The sequence below is a fragment of the Delphinapterus leucas genome, chromosome 1 (assembly GCF_059928025.1).
Source record: "Delphinapterus leucas isolate spDelLeu-1000000601 "Yukka" chromosome 1, BTC_Dleu_Yukka2, whole genome shotgun sequence".
NCBI lineage: Eukaryota > Metazoa > Chordata > Mammalia > Artiodactyla > Monodontidae > Delphinapterus > Delphinapterus leucas.
This window is the reverse complement of record NC_143129.1, coordinates 182,762,493-182,778,813: the sequence shown is the minus strand read 5'-3', so window position 1 is coordinate 182,778,813 and position 16,321 is coordinate 182,762,493. Positions and strand designations below refer to the sequence as shown.

The 16,321-nt window shown below is 39.7% G+C and overlaps 1 protein-coding gene across 21 annotated transcripts in view; it reads left to right on the top strand.

Moving 5' to 3' along the window:
- KIF1B (kinesin family member 1B) overlaps positions 1 to 16,321 on the top strand; it is a 148,343-nt gene that overhangs the window by 50,587 nt on the left and 81,435 nt on the right. For 16 of the 21 annotated variants that reach the window (XM_089901520.1, XM_089901491.1, XM_089901508.1 and 13 more), the window contains 5 exons: positions 4,722 to 4,797; positions 8,765 to 8,843; positions 9,619 to 9,761; positions 10,838 to 10,879; positions 13,872 to 14,083. In XM_089901520.1, the coding sequence (XP_089757646.1) occupies positions 4,722 to 4,797; positions 8,765 to 8,843; positions 9,619 to 9,761; positions 10,838 to 10,879; positions 13,872 to 14,083 (552 nt within the window). The remainder of the gene's footprint in view (positions 1 to 4,721; positions 4,798 to 8,764; positions 8,844 to 9,618; positions 9,762 to 10,837; positions 10,880 to 13,871; positions 14,084 to 16,321) is intronic. The other 5 variants (XM_089901505.1, XM_022598501.3, XM_089901530.1 and 2 more) reach the window with 2 other exon arrangements.

Genomic DNA, 16,321 nt, shown 5'->3' with positions numbered 1-16,321 from the left:
AGAATGAAAGTAAATGTAGATCTGTAAAGGCTAGAATTAAAACTAGGTCTTTGCAAAGACCTAAGGTTTGACTATTTGAGCCTTATTTTATATCTCTCATAAAAACCAAGTGTAGCATTTATTACGTATTCTTTTCTATATGATCTTTTCTAGATAGGATACTGTACATTTTAGAGTATTTTGAGCAATTTGCCTTGGTGAATGCTGTTGATTTGTGGGCCAATAATATACTTTTAAAAATAGTTTTATTTTTTCTTATTCCTTAGCTGTGGAACACTAAAGCTGAAACAATTTTTGTATAAGGGGCTTCATTATTTAGGTTAGAAGCTAAGGAACTACTAGGTACTGTATGCTTTAATTTAGTACCTCATTTGAATCCCTAAAAAGAATTAAGTGTTTTCTTGCTTGTCTCTGAGAAGTCATATTCAATTTATGACTTAAAATTTAAACAAAATATTTTCTATTTGGAGGCTTATCCTGTGTTTTCATTCTCTTTTAAATGCTTTCATCTGTAGGATAATTGCACCAGCAAGGTATGGTGGGGCTTGGTAGAAACGAACTAGCTGTATAATCAGTTGTGATGATTTTAAATCCTCAGCAGGATATATGGAGGCCTAAGTAGGAATGGGACCTTCAAAAAACTTTTTGTTATTTATTTTCTAGCTCTGGAATTTAGAATTGCTGTTTAGGGTGACCATGAATCATGAGACTACACACCAAAATTAATTTAGGGAACATGATGTGCTTTGGAGAATGAATAAGGGAACAAGAGAGAAATTTGAGGATGCTTCTATATTGTGTTATCTTATGGTGCTTCTCCTAGCGATCTATAAGATTGTCGCTTGAAGAAGTCGCCTATAAACCTCTTAAAGAGCAATCAAAGAAATTTCTTATGGGTACCATTCTAAAACATAGCTGGGGGGCTTCCCTGGTGGCGCAGTGGTTGAGAGTCCGCCTGCCGATGCAGGGGACACGGGTTCATGCCCCGGTCCGGGAAGATCCCACATGCCGCGGAGCGGCTGGGCCCGTGAGCCATGGCTGCTGAGCCTGCACATCCGGAGCCTGTGTTCCGCAATGGGAGAGGCCACAACAGTGAAAGGCCCACGTACCGCAAAAAAACAAAACAACAAAAAAAAACAGCTGGCTTCTTGAAATTATTAGTATATATTTTTTAAACCTCTTTGTATTATCTTGTTTCCTACCGTGGAAAGTCATGGATTATTTAATCATTAAAAAAATTTTTTTCTACTGTTTGATTATACGTAAAGTGAAGGCTCTAGAATCAAGTTAAATTTCTAACTGTATCTACAAAACACATTATTTGCATCCTTATTAATCCAGATACAATAGATTTTTCTTTTCCTTAAATTCTACACAGATATTCTAAAATTTATTACTACTCTTTAGCATAAATAATAGAGCACTTTAACAGTTCTGAATCACAAGAGTAACATCAGGGATAGAGGCAGTGTCTGCATTGAAATATTTTTAAATGTATAGATTTGTATATTCTCTACTTCTACAAAAATATTAATAAAACGTAATGCTCTTTTTCTGTTTTTTCTTTTTAGTTTTATTTTTTTTTTGCTGCGTTGGGTCTTCATTGCTTCACGCGGGCTTTCTCTAGCTGCGGCGAGCGGGGGTTACTCTTCATTGCAGTGCGTGGGCTTCTCATTGCAGTGGCTTCTCTTGTTGCAGAGCACGGGCTCTAGGCACATGGGCTTAAGTAGTTGTGACTCGTGGGCTCTAGAGTGCAGGCTCAGTAGTTGTGGTGCACGGGCTTAGGTGCTCCGCGGCATGTGGGATCCTCCCTGGCCAGGGCTCGAACCCGTGTCCCCTGCATTGGCAGGCGGATTCGTAACCTCTGCGCCACCAGAAGCCCCTGTTTTCTGTTTTTTATTTTTGTAAAGCTGCCTTAGATTAAGACATCTCTCTCTTATTTGATATTATACATGTGTGGATATTCTTCACATATCTAATCTGGGTCCCAGAACAATGAAGGCTTAAAATTTAGTGATTATTCTAACTTGTCCATTTGCTTATCTGTTCACACCCATATCAACCAGAAGAAGAGTCCTAGTTTTCTATGTACTTCCCACACTGCTCTATGCCACAAAATTTTGCAAATGATTTTTTTTTTTTTGCGGTACGCGGGCCTCTCACTGTTGTGGCCTCTCCCGTTGCGGAACACAGGCTCCGGACGCGCAGGCTCAGAGGCCATGGCTCACGGGCCTAGCCGCTCCGCGGCATGTGGGATCTTCCCGGACCGGGGCACGAACCTGCATCCCCTGCATCGGCAGGTGGACTCTCAACCACTGCGCCACCAGGGAAGCCCGCAAATGATTTTTTTATAATCAGTTTTATAAAACCCAGTTTAGTACTTTGTATCTGTGTCATAAACTGTAATAGATCAGAAATAAATTTTAGTTTTTATGTAACAGGCATGAGTTTTGGTGAATTAAGATGTATTATTATTTCCGCTGAGGGGAGAAACAGGATTATTACCATCCATACTTAGTAGTATTTCTTTTTAGAGAGGTTAATGATCTAAGTAAAGCTTTTTATGTAAATACTGAAACACTTATTTTGAAAACATTATGGATGTGAGAACAGGAGATTAATTTGTATGAGAGCAAGTAGAGAAGAAATGGCTAAAATTCTGCGGTATTTTCAAGTGGAAAAGATTGAAGTTCTATTTATGCTTCTTCATTTAACTACTTCTTAATTTAGTCTAATTGACAGACGTGAAAATAGAACATTTTAGAATCTAACACTGCTTATTTTTACAGTACCGTTGGCAGTCACTGTAACTGGCATACTTTAAATCTTGCAGCATTTTCAGTACTAACCACAGGCAAAGTGGAGTGTTTAGGTGCAGTGGGGAACGGAAAGGATAAACTGAGGTTTCAGGCCCCAAGAATTTTATAGTGGAATGAAAGTCGCACTCGGCTGTGAATGAATGAGACGGTTAATTCTCGCTAAAGGTCTGTGTAATTTAGAAATAGAACCTGCTGTGGAAAATGACTTTGTAATTGGTGGAACGTATGTCTGTGGGTGGAGTGGGATGAGATGTAGGGGACATATATGATGAGATGGAATTCACGTGCCAACTTGCCTACTTCCTTTCCTCCTCAACAAACCAGAGTCAGCTACTTAGTACTATTTTTCTGAGTACCCACGCTTTAGCGCGAAGTAGATCATCCTTAGTTTAATGTAACCTCAGATTATACCAGGAATGGATTATAAAACTGCCTATTACTGGGGAAATGTTGATCAGTGAACTCTGGCTTTCCCCTTAGTAGCTTCTTTTTTTTTTTTTTTTTTTTTGACGTCTTTACTGGAGTATAATTGCTTTACAGAGTTGTGTTAGTTTCTGCTGTATAACAAAGTGAATCAGCTATATGTATACATATATCCCCATATCCCCTCCCTCTTGCGTCTCCCTCCCACCCTCCCTTTCCCATTCTGCTAGGTCCCCTTAGTAGCTTCTTAAACTGTCAGGACATAGTAGTCAGCCAGCAGATATTGGAGTAGCTATTATACACAAAGCATTTGCATTGTTTTTTACTTTCAGAGGATGTAATTTTCTCCATTTCAGCACTGGCTTTGCATTGGTGCTTTTTGCTTTATCCTGTGATAATGAGAAGGGACATGGAGAGAGCAGTACAAGTAAACTATTTTTTTTAAAATTTTTATTGGAGTATAGTTGATTTACAGTGTTATATTAGTTTCAGGTGTACAGCAAACAAGTAAACTCTTGATAAATATAGAAACTTTATCTTGCAGTCTTTTTAAATCTCCAGATTAGCAAATTACATCACTTTCTTAGACCTTTTCACTTTGAGTACGAATTCTAATGGTTGGATTTATTTTGAACATAATTTCCTTTTAAAGAAACCAAATGTGTATTAATATACAAGAGTTACTAGATATGCAATATCCCACTTGCTGATTTGGTGGTTGGCCAAGTAAATTCATTAACTAAATGAGTTGTTCCTACACATCCAACCTGGAACACACAGGATTCATTCTTGCCCCTCTGCAAAAGTAAAAATTATTATTTGAGGATTGGGTATTAGATGATATTAAGGAATTACTGTTAATTTTGCTAAGTGTGAGAATGGTCTTATAGTTACTTTTTCTTTTTTATAAAGTCCTTCTCTGTTAGAGATATGTACCTGAAGTATATTTAGGTAGAATGTTGGATTTGCTTTAGAGCCCTACACGAGACAGGGTATTAGATAATAGTATTGTACTGGTGTTAAATTTCCTGAATTTGGTCCTTGAACTGTGACTGTGTAAGAGAATGTCCTTATCTGCTGAAGTGTTTAGGGATAAAAGGGCATGGGGTCTGCAGTTTCCTCCAAAACAGTTCAGGAAGAAAAAATGTAGAAAAGTGTTTGAGTGATAATTGAAAAGTGATTGGCAAAAAATTGATAATGGTTGGAGCTGCATGATGGATATGTGGTAGCTCATTATGCTACTCTCCAAACTGCTGTGTATGTTGTAAATTTTTAAAAATAAAATATAAAAAAATTATTTATTGGATGAGCTTTGGGTATTGTGAAGAACTGAAGCTGTGAGTGTTAAATTTCAACAGTGATGACATCCTACTGTAATTTAATTTACTTGGGAATTTTAGACTGGTTTGCCTTTTGTGTGAATTATCCCTCTCTAACAACACCTAAGAGAGGCTAAGGCCATTTCTTTCTGTTTAATAGAGTAAGAAGAAGAAGAAAACTGATTTTATTCCATACAGAGATTCTGTACTTACTTGGCTCCTTCGAGAAAATCTAGGTATGTCGATCCACCAGTGTGTGGATCTTTTTAAAGCTGTTTACTGATTATGTTTTGTGGTTAATTGTCCTGTATGTCTGTTTTTTGAGAAGAAAAATCTCTATTACTCTTTCCTTTTTTCATTTTTCTCTTGATTCAAGCTGGTTGGATTTGCTCACCTTAATTTAATTTAATTTAATTTTTTTGTTTCTTTTTCCTACTGGTTTTATTGAGATATAATTGACATACAGCACTGTATAAGTTTAAGGCATACAGCATAATGATTTGACTTACATACATCATGAAATGATTATCACAGTAAGTTTAGTGAACATCCATCATCTCATATAGATTAAACAAATTAAAGAGATAGAAAAAAATTTTTCTTGTGGTGAGAACTCTTAGGATTTACTCTCTTAACTTTCATTTATAACATAGTGCAGTGTTAATTATATTTATCATGTTGTACATTACATTCCTAGTACTTATTTATCTTATAACTGGAAGTTTGTACTACCTTTGGACCACCTTCATCTAATTTCCCCTCTGCCCTACCCCCTGCCTCTGGTAACCACAAATCTGATCTCTTTTTCTGTGAGTTTGTTTGTTTATTTGTTTTTGAAGTATAGTCGACCTACAGCACTATGTTAGTTCCTATTACACAACGTGATTTGGTATTTCTATACATTTCAAACTGATCATCACACAAGTCTAGTTATGATATGTTATCATACAGAGATATTATTGTAGTTATTGACTGTATTTCCCACACTGTACATAGCAATCTATATATATGGATTATTGTAAATTACTGATCTCTTAAGTTCATGCATTTTAACAACTCAGCCTTTTTACTGCCCCCCCCCCCGCACCCTCCCCCACCAGCTTCACGTTTAATGTTTTGGCATCATATTTTACATCACTTAATTTGTGTATCCCTTAATTACTTATTGAGGATATAGATGATTTTACTACTTTTATCTGTTAACCTTCCTACTTGCTTTATACATGGCTTTACTACTTTACTGTATATTTGGCTGTACCAGTGAGATTTTTCCTTTTGTAGTTTTCATGTTTTTTAGTTGTGGCCTTTTCTTCTTTACTTAGAGAAGTCCCTTTAACATTTCTTGTAAAACTGGTTTGGTGGTGCTGAACTCCTTTAGCTTTTGCTTATCTGTAAAACTTTTGATACCTCCGTCAAATCTGAATGAAAGCCTTGCCAGGTAGAGTATTATTGGTTACAGGTTTTTCCTTTTCATCATTTAAAATATATCATGCCACTCTATTCTGGAGAGTTTCTGCTGAAAAGTCAGCTGATAGCCTTATGGGAGTTCCCTTGTAGTAACTTGTTGCTTTTCCCTTGCTGCTTTTAACATTCTCTCTTTATCTTTAATTTTTGCCATTTTAATTATAATGTGTCTTGGAGTGGTCCTCTCTGGGTTGATCCTGTTTGAGACTCCCTGTGCTTCCTGGACCTGGATGTCTTTTTCCTTTCCCAGGTTAGGGAAGTTTTCATCTATTAATATCTTCAAATATGTTCTCTCCCTCTTTTCCTCGTGCAGCCCCTGTCGTGTCATGTTAGTATACTTGATGTTGTACCAGAGGTCTCTTAAAGTGTCCTCATTTCTTTTTATTCGTTTTTCTGTTCAGCTTTAGTAATTTCCACTATTCCATCTTCCAGCTCACCGATCCATTCCTCTGTATCATCTTATCTGTTGATTCCTTCTAGTGTATTTGTCATTTCAGTTATCTTATTCTTCATCTTTTTCTGGTTCTTCTTTATATTTTCTAACTCTTGTTAAAAACTTCTGACTTCTTACTCTGTTGATTCAGTCTTCTCCCGAGTTCTTTGAACATCTTTACAATCATTACCTTGAACTTTCTGTTGGGTAGATTGCCTGTTTCCACTTAGTTCTTCTGGGGTTTTATCTTGTTCCTTTGTTTTGAACATATTTCTCTGTTGCCTCATTTTGCCTAGTTTGCTGTTTTTATTTGTGTATCTGGTAGGTTGGTTATGTGTCCTGACCTTGGAGAAGTGGCCTTTTGCAGGAGACGTCCTGTGCATTCCAGCAATGCACTTCCCTCTGGTCACCAGAGCTATATGCTCTAGGGGTGCCTCCTATTTGGGCTGCGAGGGTCCTTCTCTTGTGGCAGGCTGACTACTGTGGGAAGTCTGGTAGGCGTGGCTGACCCCCAGTCCAGTTGGTTTCCAGGCCCTGCCTTGTGTGGAGGCTGCCAAACATTGGTGGGTGGGGCTGGGTTCTGGAGTGGGTGGTTACAGGGCTGGGGGTCCTGGATCTGTTGTCGATTTGCTGGTGGGTAGGGCCAGTTCCTGACAGGGCTGGCTGCAGAGCCTGGAGTGTCCTAAAGCTGGTGTTGGCAATGCTGGTGAGTGGGGCTGGATCCTGGGGCAGCTGGCTGAAGGGTCCAAGGTGTCTCAGAGCTGGTAGCGGCCTGGTGGCAGGTGGGACTGGAGCCCAGGGCATCCCGGGGCTAGTGCCAGCTCACTGATGGACAGAGCTGGGTTCCCAGGTCTCTGGCTGCAGGGCCCTGAGGGTCTTAAAGCTGGTGTTGGCCTGCTGGTGGGCAGGGTTGGGGCCCAGGGGATTCTGAGGCTGGTGCTGGCCCACTGGTGGGTGGAGCTGGGTCCCAGGGTCCCTGGGGCTAGTGCCAGTGCGCTGGTGTGCGGGGCAAGGTCTTGGGCCCTCTGGTAGACAGGGCTGGGTCCCGGAGTGGCTGTGGGTTCTGCGGGTCTTAAGGCAGCAGACCTGCTGGTGGGCAGGGCCAGTCCTAGCACTAATAAGCTAGAGGGAGAATTCCAAAATGGGATTTGCCTGTACCAGTGTCCTTGTGATAGAACGAGCTCCCAAAATTGGCTGCTGCCAGTGTCTGTGTCCCCAGGGTGCACTTCTGCCTCTTGTCCTCCAAGATCAGCTTGTGGGTCTGACCCAGGCTCCTTTCAGATTACTGCTTCTGCCCTGGGTCCTGGAGCGGGTGAGACTTTGTGTGTGCCCTTTAAGAGTGGAGTCTGTTTTCCACAGCCTTCTGGCTGTCCCAAAAGTAAGCCCTGCTGGGCTTCAAAGCCAAACGTTCTGGGGGCTCATCTTCCTGGTGCAGTAGCCTGATGGGGGGCTCAGGCCCCTTGCTCTTTGGGGAGAACCTCTGCAATTGTAATTATCCTCCCATTTGTGGGTCGCCCACCCAGGGCTGTGGGTCTTAACTATCCCACATCTCTGCCCCTCCTGCCTGTCTCGTGATTCCTTCCTTAGTTGGAGAAGGTCTTTTCTGCTAGTCTTCTGTTTTTTCTCATCAGTGGCTGCTCTGTAAACAGTTGTGATTTTGGTGTGCCTGTGGGAGGAGGGAGCTCAGGGTCTTCCTGCTCCGCCATCTTGGCTACTTCCCTGGATTTGCTCACCTTTAAATCAGGGTTTGCTCCCAAATCTTGTTTACTTCAGGACATGAACTGTGAAGTAGTTGTTTATGTGACCACACGCACTTGCTTCAAACTGTTGTTTCTTCTTCCTTTTTGAAAACCCCATGCTCCTTTGATGCACGTAATTAGATATTACCAACCCTTACTCCTCTTTGTTGATGTTTTCCGGCCTTTTTGCCCTTCATTCACTGTTCCTGTAGCCCCTTTCCCTCATTCTTAATGAGAAGGAGGTAGTGATTAGCTGTGTCACATGTTGATGATAGAAGGGGTGGCTGAGAATGGCCTGTTGTGCTGTCCATGTTGCCAGTGACTTTGACATCACTAAGAATGGCCTTGGTGGAGTGTCTGAGATCTTAATGGGAGTGGGAAGAGGGAAACTGGACACAGTACATCCAGATGCTAAGATGTGCATATAACAGTGCCTGGCGTGGGGGCAGTCCAAAAATATGTTGATTAAATCTTGGGATCTGAGATTGTGCTGTCTGATTTGACACATTCAATAAAAGTTTTTCTAAAATGAGTATGGTTTGAGATAATTATGATTCATCTTTTTAGGTGGCAATTCTCGGACTGCAATGGTTGCTGCTCTGAGCCCAGCAGATATCAACTATGATGAAACTTTGAGCACTCTGAGGTACTCCAGTTTGATTTCAATAGCTAAACAGAACACAGTGCTACCATAAGTCACCTTGTTACGCCATGGATTTTCATATGCTATGTGGGTAGTCGCTTGAGTAAACAACTATCCATCCCTCTCATAACAGGGAAAACATGGGGGAAAATGATTTTTATTATAATAGAGCTTACCTGTTTATAGTTTTCAGTTTCATTGAGAAAGGCGGGAACTTTTTCATAGGAAAGATATTAAATTTGCTCTGGTGAGATTTTTGGATAACTTTTAGATAATAGTAGAAATTTCTTACAATATTTATTTCTGTAAAAAGAAGTATCCCCTTCTCATGTTTGTCATTATAGAAATGCTCACATCATAAAAAGTAACAAAGTTATGAGTACATGTAATATTTTAAAAATTACTGACAGAATGTTTACTAGTAGGGTAGTCTTATATATGAATAGGTTCCATTACTTTAATCTGGAACTTTCAACTCTTGTCTCATTAAAGACATTTTTGATATAATGGAAGAAACACTATATGGTCTAATAAATTAGTTTTGAGTCCTCTCTTTGATATTTATTTTCTTTGTGATCTTGGGGAAATCACTTAAATTCATTGGAGCCTTTTTCCTCATCTTTATAAGGTATTGTAAAGCTTTCTACAAATGTATTATTATTAAGGCTCATAAAATGTGTAAATACTCAAGCTGTTTGAGTTAGAAATAATGGTATGTTACTTATGAGAAGTAGAGCATTTGAGGAATGGCAAAAATGTGTTTTCTTTTTGGATCTAGATATGCAGATCGTGCAAAACAAATTAAATGCAATGCTGTTATCAATGAGGACCCCAATGCCAAACTGGTTCGTGAATTAAAGGAAGAGGTGACACGGCTGAAGGACCTTCTTCGTGCTCAGGGGTTGGGAGATATTATTGATAGTAAGTGAATTAAGGATCAATGCAAAATCTATTCCTTTCCTCTCGAGGGCTCTTAAACTTAGAGTTAAGGAGCTTGAGGCAGCTAGATGGTAAAGCAAGAGGTTTTTGTTTCTTCTTAACTTCTTAAAAAGCCCATTGAGAGTAGTTCCCTGGTGGCTTAGTGGTTAGGATTTGGGGCTTTCACTGCCATGGCCTGGTTTAATCCCTGGTTGGGGGACAGATCCCACAAGACCTGTGGCCAAAAAAAAAAAAAAGAAAGAAAACTCATTGAAAATGATCTTAGAATTCCTTTATGTACCATGTACCAGCTTATCTGTTTGAACTCATGAAATTACTTCTTAAAACGTAATATATCATTATTTGTATTTTTATTAGATTTCTGTTTTAGATCAGCAGTGAAGTTTATTTGGAATGTTAAGTTTATTCTCACTGAGAAATTAACCACTTCATAAAACTGTTAACTTAAAATTTTTGTTTTTGTGTTATGGGTTTCTCTAGATTAATGTAGTAGTAATATATATGTAAGAAACCCACTATTCCAGTCACCTTTCAGATAAGATTTACCTTTGAGTGGTTGCCCCCCTACAAAATGATTGAATGCCCCCCAACTCACTCCTTATGAACTTATGAAGGGGAAAATAACCAATTCCTGTCAAGTTCAAGAATTAGACTTCCAGAGAGTCTTACAAGGTTGTCTTAAATTGAATCTTTTTTAACCTCAGTGATCTGCCTACATAATGTCTAATCAGAAGTTCTCCTAAGTGAGTTAACTAGATCATTCAGGTAGAATAGTATATGGGTTTATTTAATAAAGCATATTTTTATTTTTTGAGTGTCAGATTAATATTATAGTGTTTACAATTCTAATAAGATTTTCAAGGCCTCTTCTAGTTTAGTTCTTCTTACCGATTAGCACCTGAGTTTAAATGAATACATACAGTTTGTAAAATGATAATATATTATTCTAAGTGTCAATTTTTTCACCTTCCCAAATGCCAAATACTGCTCTGTTCCCTCTGTCATTGCTGAACCTGAACTTTGACCCTTTTTGTATTTTCCCTCTTGCTTACCTTCAGCTGATCCATTGATCGATGATTACTCTGGAAGTGGAGGCAAATGTGTGTATTTCATGTACTGGGTGTTTCCAGCACTCTGACTTGCTAATCTGCCTCTGCTGGATCAGCCTTAAAATGAGCTTTGCATGCCAGCCATCCTAACAGAGAAATCCCAGACAGAGCATACTGTAGATTCAGAAATGTTCCTATTTTTGCCCTTTTCCATTAGCAAAGCAAGTTTTGCTGGATTTCAGTTTGTGGCTTGAATAAAGTCGAGAGGCTTAAAAACCTCTTGCTGCTTCTACTGTTCAGTTTTTCCACTTAAATGTCATTAAATTGAATCCAAAGTCATACATGATGACAGTGATGACAGCAGCTCACATTTTTTGAGTGTTTATAATGTGCCAGGACCTGTTCTAGGTATCTTGAATATATTATCTCTTTAGTCCTGTCAGTGACTCTGACAAAGCTCCATTTTGCTAAGGAGGACACTGCTGCCTGGCGTGGGTAGTTTGCCACTAAATGAGATCCCGTGGTTTCTTTGTGGTCAGACTGGGTAGTGTAACCCAGAGCCCTTGTTTTTAATCATATTACGCCTTTTTTGGCCTCTTGATCCTTCAGGTCCTGATTATTTATTAGGAAAATCCTTTTAAATTAGCTGTGTAATTCCGAGCCTTTGTGTATATATAATTGAAAACAATCACTTCTAGTTAGCCAAATCTCCATGACTGAGTAGCTTTGTGAATGTTGGATTAGCACTCACCTGTGCTTATGCTAAGTTGATTTCCTCCATATCTTGGGCCTCAGCTTACTTGATGGTTAGGTAAACATTTTTTTCCCTTTTTCATGAATTACAAATTAAATTTTAAAAAACTTGGCTGTTGGGCTTCCCTGGTGGCGCAGTGGTTGAGAGTCCGCCTGCCGATGCAGGGGACGCGGGTTCGTGCCCCGGTCCAGGAAGATCCCACATGCCACAGAGCGGCTGGGCCCCGTGAGCCATGGCCGCTGAGCCTGCGCGCCCGGAGCCTGTGCTCCGCAACGGGAAAGGCAACAACAGTGAGAGGCCCACGTACTGCAAAAAAAAAAACAACAAAACTTGGGTGTCTAAAATGTGTGCTTGAAATGAGGACATTTTATAAAAAGGATCACACCTCATTACCCACTGCATATCTGTCATTATGTTGGCAAGAAAGTAATTTCTTACCCTTTTAAGATAATTCATCAAGAAATTATTAGAATAAGTGAAGAAACTTGATTTTGGGGGGTTAAGTTTTAGATTTTTATTGATTTGTTTATTTCTACAGTAGGGCATGTAACAAGCCTTGGTAGACAGTGAGGCAGTACATAGGAGAAACCAAAGGTAGCCCTGGCTGCTGTGATGAGGTTAAGCCTTGAAGGCACTATAACATCCTAATCCAGAGTGACTCTTGGACTGGAACAGCTCTGTCTGAGATTTCCAAAGCCAACTGATAACTGGTGTGGGAAAGACACCCTTTGTTCTTGCTTTTGTGCTCCAGGTGATGCTGCTGCCAGCTTGCTGCCTCACTCTTTTCTGAGCAGTTGTGGAATCTCCCAGAAAGCTATGCATGACTAAGTTTTAATTCTGTATCTGTGCAGGAAAGCAGCCTTGACTACCTCTAAGTTTCTGTTTCAGTCACTACCCTTAATGCCTTTTAGGGCTTGCATGTGTCAGTTGTACCTTCTAAACTCCATCCATCCCATTCTTTCCCACTTTGCTGCCATCACCTGATGGCTAATTTTTTGCTCCAGTTCCTACCCCCCTTTTAAAACTTGCTTGTTTTCCTATGTTCTATATTTGCAGATGGTGGTTTTCAAACTGTCTTGAAGCAACCGCTGGTTTTAAGGGGCTTCAAGAACTGCCTTTGATTAAATTCACATGGGTAGACGCAGAGAGAGCTAATAATGTTTCTTCTGACTCTTTGTGTTGATTCATATTATATCCTTTAAGGAAAACTTATTTAGTTTTGATATGAACTTTGAGCAATGTAGATTTTCTTACATTTAAAAATGAGCTGATTTAAAAATAGGAATGCACCAATACCTATGGATTTCCTCTGGTGCCTGTTTGAGAAAGATGACTAATGAAGAAAAGTACAAACAGCAAATTAATGAATTTGTTGTTTGTGGCTCTTTTTACCAAAACTAAGTTTAAAAGCAAAACTTAGAGTTCTATTAAAGACCTTAGTAAATGAAAGTATGTCCCTAAAACTTGGATTCCATACTAGGAACTCAGCTCCCCAGTGACTCATGGTTATTCGGTTAGGCAAAGTGGGAGCCTTACTTAAATTAGCAGATAATCAGCCTTAATTTTTGCTTGCTCTAATAGACGAATGTAAGCTACACCAAATTCAACAGTTTGCTAATTGTTCATCACGGTTGAGGTCGTCAACCCTAAGTTCTTAACCAGGACTTATACAAGATCCCTATAATTGCTACGATTACCTCTCCTTTTTTTAAAAGGCATATTTTAAAAATCCTTTTTAGCATACAAAGAACACTACTGAGCACTCAGATTTTTGTTCTAACATAACATTTTCTTGGGAATTTTTGCTGAATGACATACGTACTGGGCCAGACTGATATGTATTGATATTGATAAATAAATGATCATCTTTTTTCCCTTACTGTTACAAACTACTGGGATTTAAGAGTAGTATAAACCTAAGACGTTGTAGATTTGGAGCCATAGAAGGAATACAGGAATGTAGCATGGCTGTTTAGGGGGAGAGCCTGAGCTGTATTCTTTGAGGCTCTGGTTACCCCCTAACAGATACAATGTTAACCCACATTAGAATTTTTTAGTTTCTAAATTCAGAAGCGGTTCTTAACTTCTAAAATACCAGTATTAAAGACAGACATGTTTTAGAACTGCCATCTAGAACAATTATAACTTGTCTTTGTATCATAACTTGTCTTGGTCTTGCTGCTTTAATGCTGTCCTTTCTTACACTGGTGTTCCTTCCTGTCTTTTTTCTTCTCCTGCTCCTTTCCCTCTTTTCTACTTTTTCTGCCTTCCCTTCTTTCTATCTCCCAGACCTGAAAGATTTTCAGAACAATAAGCATAGGTACTTGCTAGCCTCTGAGAATCAACGTCCTGGCAATTTTTCCACAGCATCCATGGGGTCCCTTACTTCATCTCCATCTTCCTGCTCACTCAATAGTCAGGTGGGCTTAACATCTGTGACCAGTATTCAGGAGAGAATCATGTCTACACCTGGAGGAGAGGAAGCCATCGAACGTCTAAAGGTAAGTAGTAACTCAGATTCAATGAAAGGTATTCTGTGTAGCTCCACAAGGCAGAGTTAGGACTAAAAATCACTGAGATTCTGGTTCAGCATGTGGAAGAAATTTCTAACTCTCAGAGGTGTCCTGAAATTGCTGCTTTGTAAGATAATTTTCACCAGAATACTTGAGTCTGACATGGCCCGGCAGGGATGGGAGGGAGGGATGCATAGGCAGATTGTAAGTTGACCAGGCAAAGTAACTGATAAGTAGATATGTCCATTAATTCTGAGGTAGTTTATAAGTCACAGTGAAATTGTTTAGTTAGAAATTTCACTGGAAACTAATTAAACATTTAGTTTATTTTGAAGATGGAATTCTGTATAGGCCCTTGCTTCTGTTAGTAAAATGTATAATCAAAAGGAAGTTTGCACATTTGAGTAGCTGTACCAGGTTTATTCAGAGACACGTGAAATGATATTTTCTGGAAGTTCACAGAAAGCCCTGGGAGCACTGCTGTGGAAGGGCCGCCCCCTCCTGTGCTGGTGCATATGGGCTCACGGATGTTAGTGCTGGTGTGCACACTTGAGTCCTGCGTGTGCCGGTCACCCACCGTGGCACCCGGCTTGGCTTTCCCAGCCTGTTGCTGGCTCTGTCAGGTACTTCCTGTCTCTCTCCATGAATACGAACGTCAGGAGCAGCAAAGCCTTCTGACTCGTAGGTTCTTCCTTCCCCCTTGGTGACTACAGTGAGAACAGACGGTTGTCACCTGTGGTGCCATCCATGAAACCACCGTGACAACAACACAAATGCCTTTTCTTTCCCTGCTTGTCATTTCCAGGATGATAGTTTTATCCGTACCTTGTGGCCTTTGTATTCAAGAGTACTGGAGTACATATACGTGTATCCCCATATCCCCTCCCTCTTGCGTCTCCCTCCCACCCTCCTTATCCCACCCCTCTAGGTGGTCACAGAGCACTGAGCTGATCTCCCTGTGCTATGTGGCTGCTTCCCACTAGCTGCTTAGAACTTAAATTAAAAAAAAAAAAAAAAGAGTACTGGATAGGAAAAACAAGGAGAGCAAAGAAACTTTAAGGAGCTGGGGGGTTGCAGTCCTGCCCCGAGCGTGCAGTCCCCTTCACATTGCGCTCAGTGTTCTCCACCATGGCTGCTCATTCAAGGACCGTTGAGAATAGTGACACACTTTGACAGGTTAACGATGGAAAAGGTTTGCTGAACCTTTTTGCTAAAAGGGAATTTAGCTTGATAATTGAAGATGCTAGAACATTCATTTTGGTTTGCAGGTGAGGCTGAAAAAGATTTTATATGAAGAATGGGCTTCTGCTTCTTAATCAGCCTACCTTTTCCTTGGCATTTCACTCACTTCTAACATAAGGTGCTTTAGAAACAAAAGTAATCTTGTTTCTTCCTTCAGAACTTGTTAGTGGAAAGTGGGTGAAATTCTAAAATACCTGGCAGAGGGACAGGGAGTGAGAAACCTTTTCATTAAATTTTGCAAAGGAAAGGATAATTTCTGCTATTGTGAAATTGACTTTGAAATTTTACTAACGATGTTCGTGAAGCCCTATGCAAGAAGGCTTTTATTTCTGTATTTTATCATGATAGGCAAAGTTGCTGTGTAGGGTTCTGTTCAGGCCAGTGGGGACATGCAGAGGTTCTGTGGAAAGGAAAAGTGAAATCTTTCATTTACTATTCAATATAAAATGTTATTTTTCTTTGGGGATTTTGAATCTTACTATTTGAATCTTACCTTAGTGTACAAATGAGATTACATTCCCTTTAACACACATCTTGATGTAGGAAAAAAAATTCTTCCCAACTGCCAAGTGGAACCAACTGAAAAGAATGTTGAATGTTAGGAGTCAAGATGTAGAGCAGACTTTTTAAGCGTTAGGTCGCCCTGTATCTTCCAGATAGTCTCTAGGGAATAACACTGCCATTATTCAAGGAACCCTCCCCCCAATCTCCCTACTTCCCAGCAAAAACAAAACAAAACTGTATTGCTTTTATCAGAAAATAAATTTCTGTTTTAGTTCTCCTTTAAGCCAACCTAAATGACATCTTCCATTTTCCCTAGCTTTAGAAAATAGTTTCTTTATGGTTTTGCGTTCAATCTTGTTTTTTAATGCAGCATGGTAGTTTACTGAAGCGTAAGCGCCTTAGTTCGAATCCTATTTTGTGAATGGTGAGAGTTCATGTCGGCAGACCTACATTTTAATGCTGCAGGCAGATAACATCTTG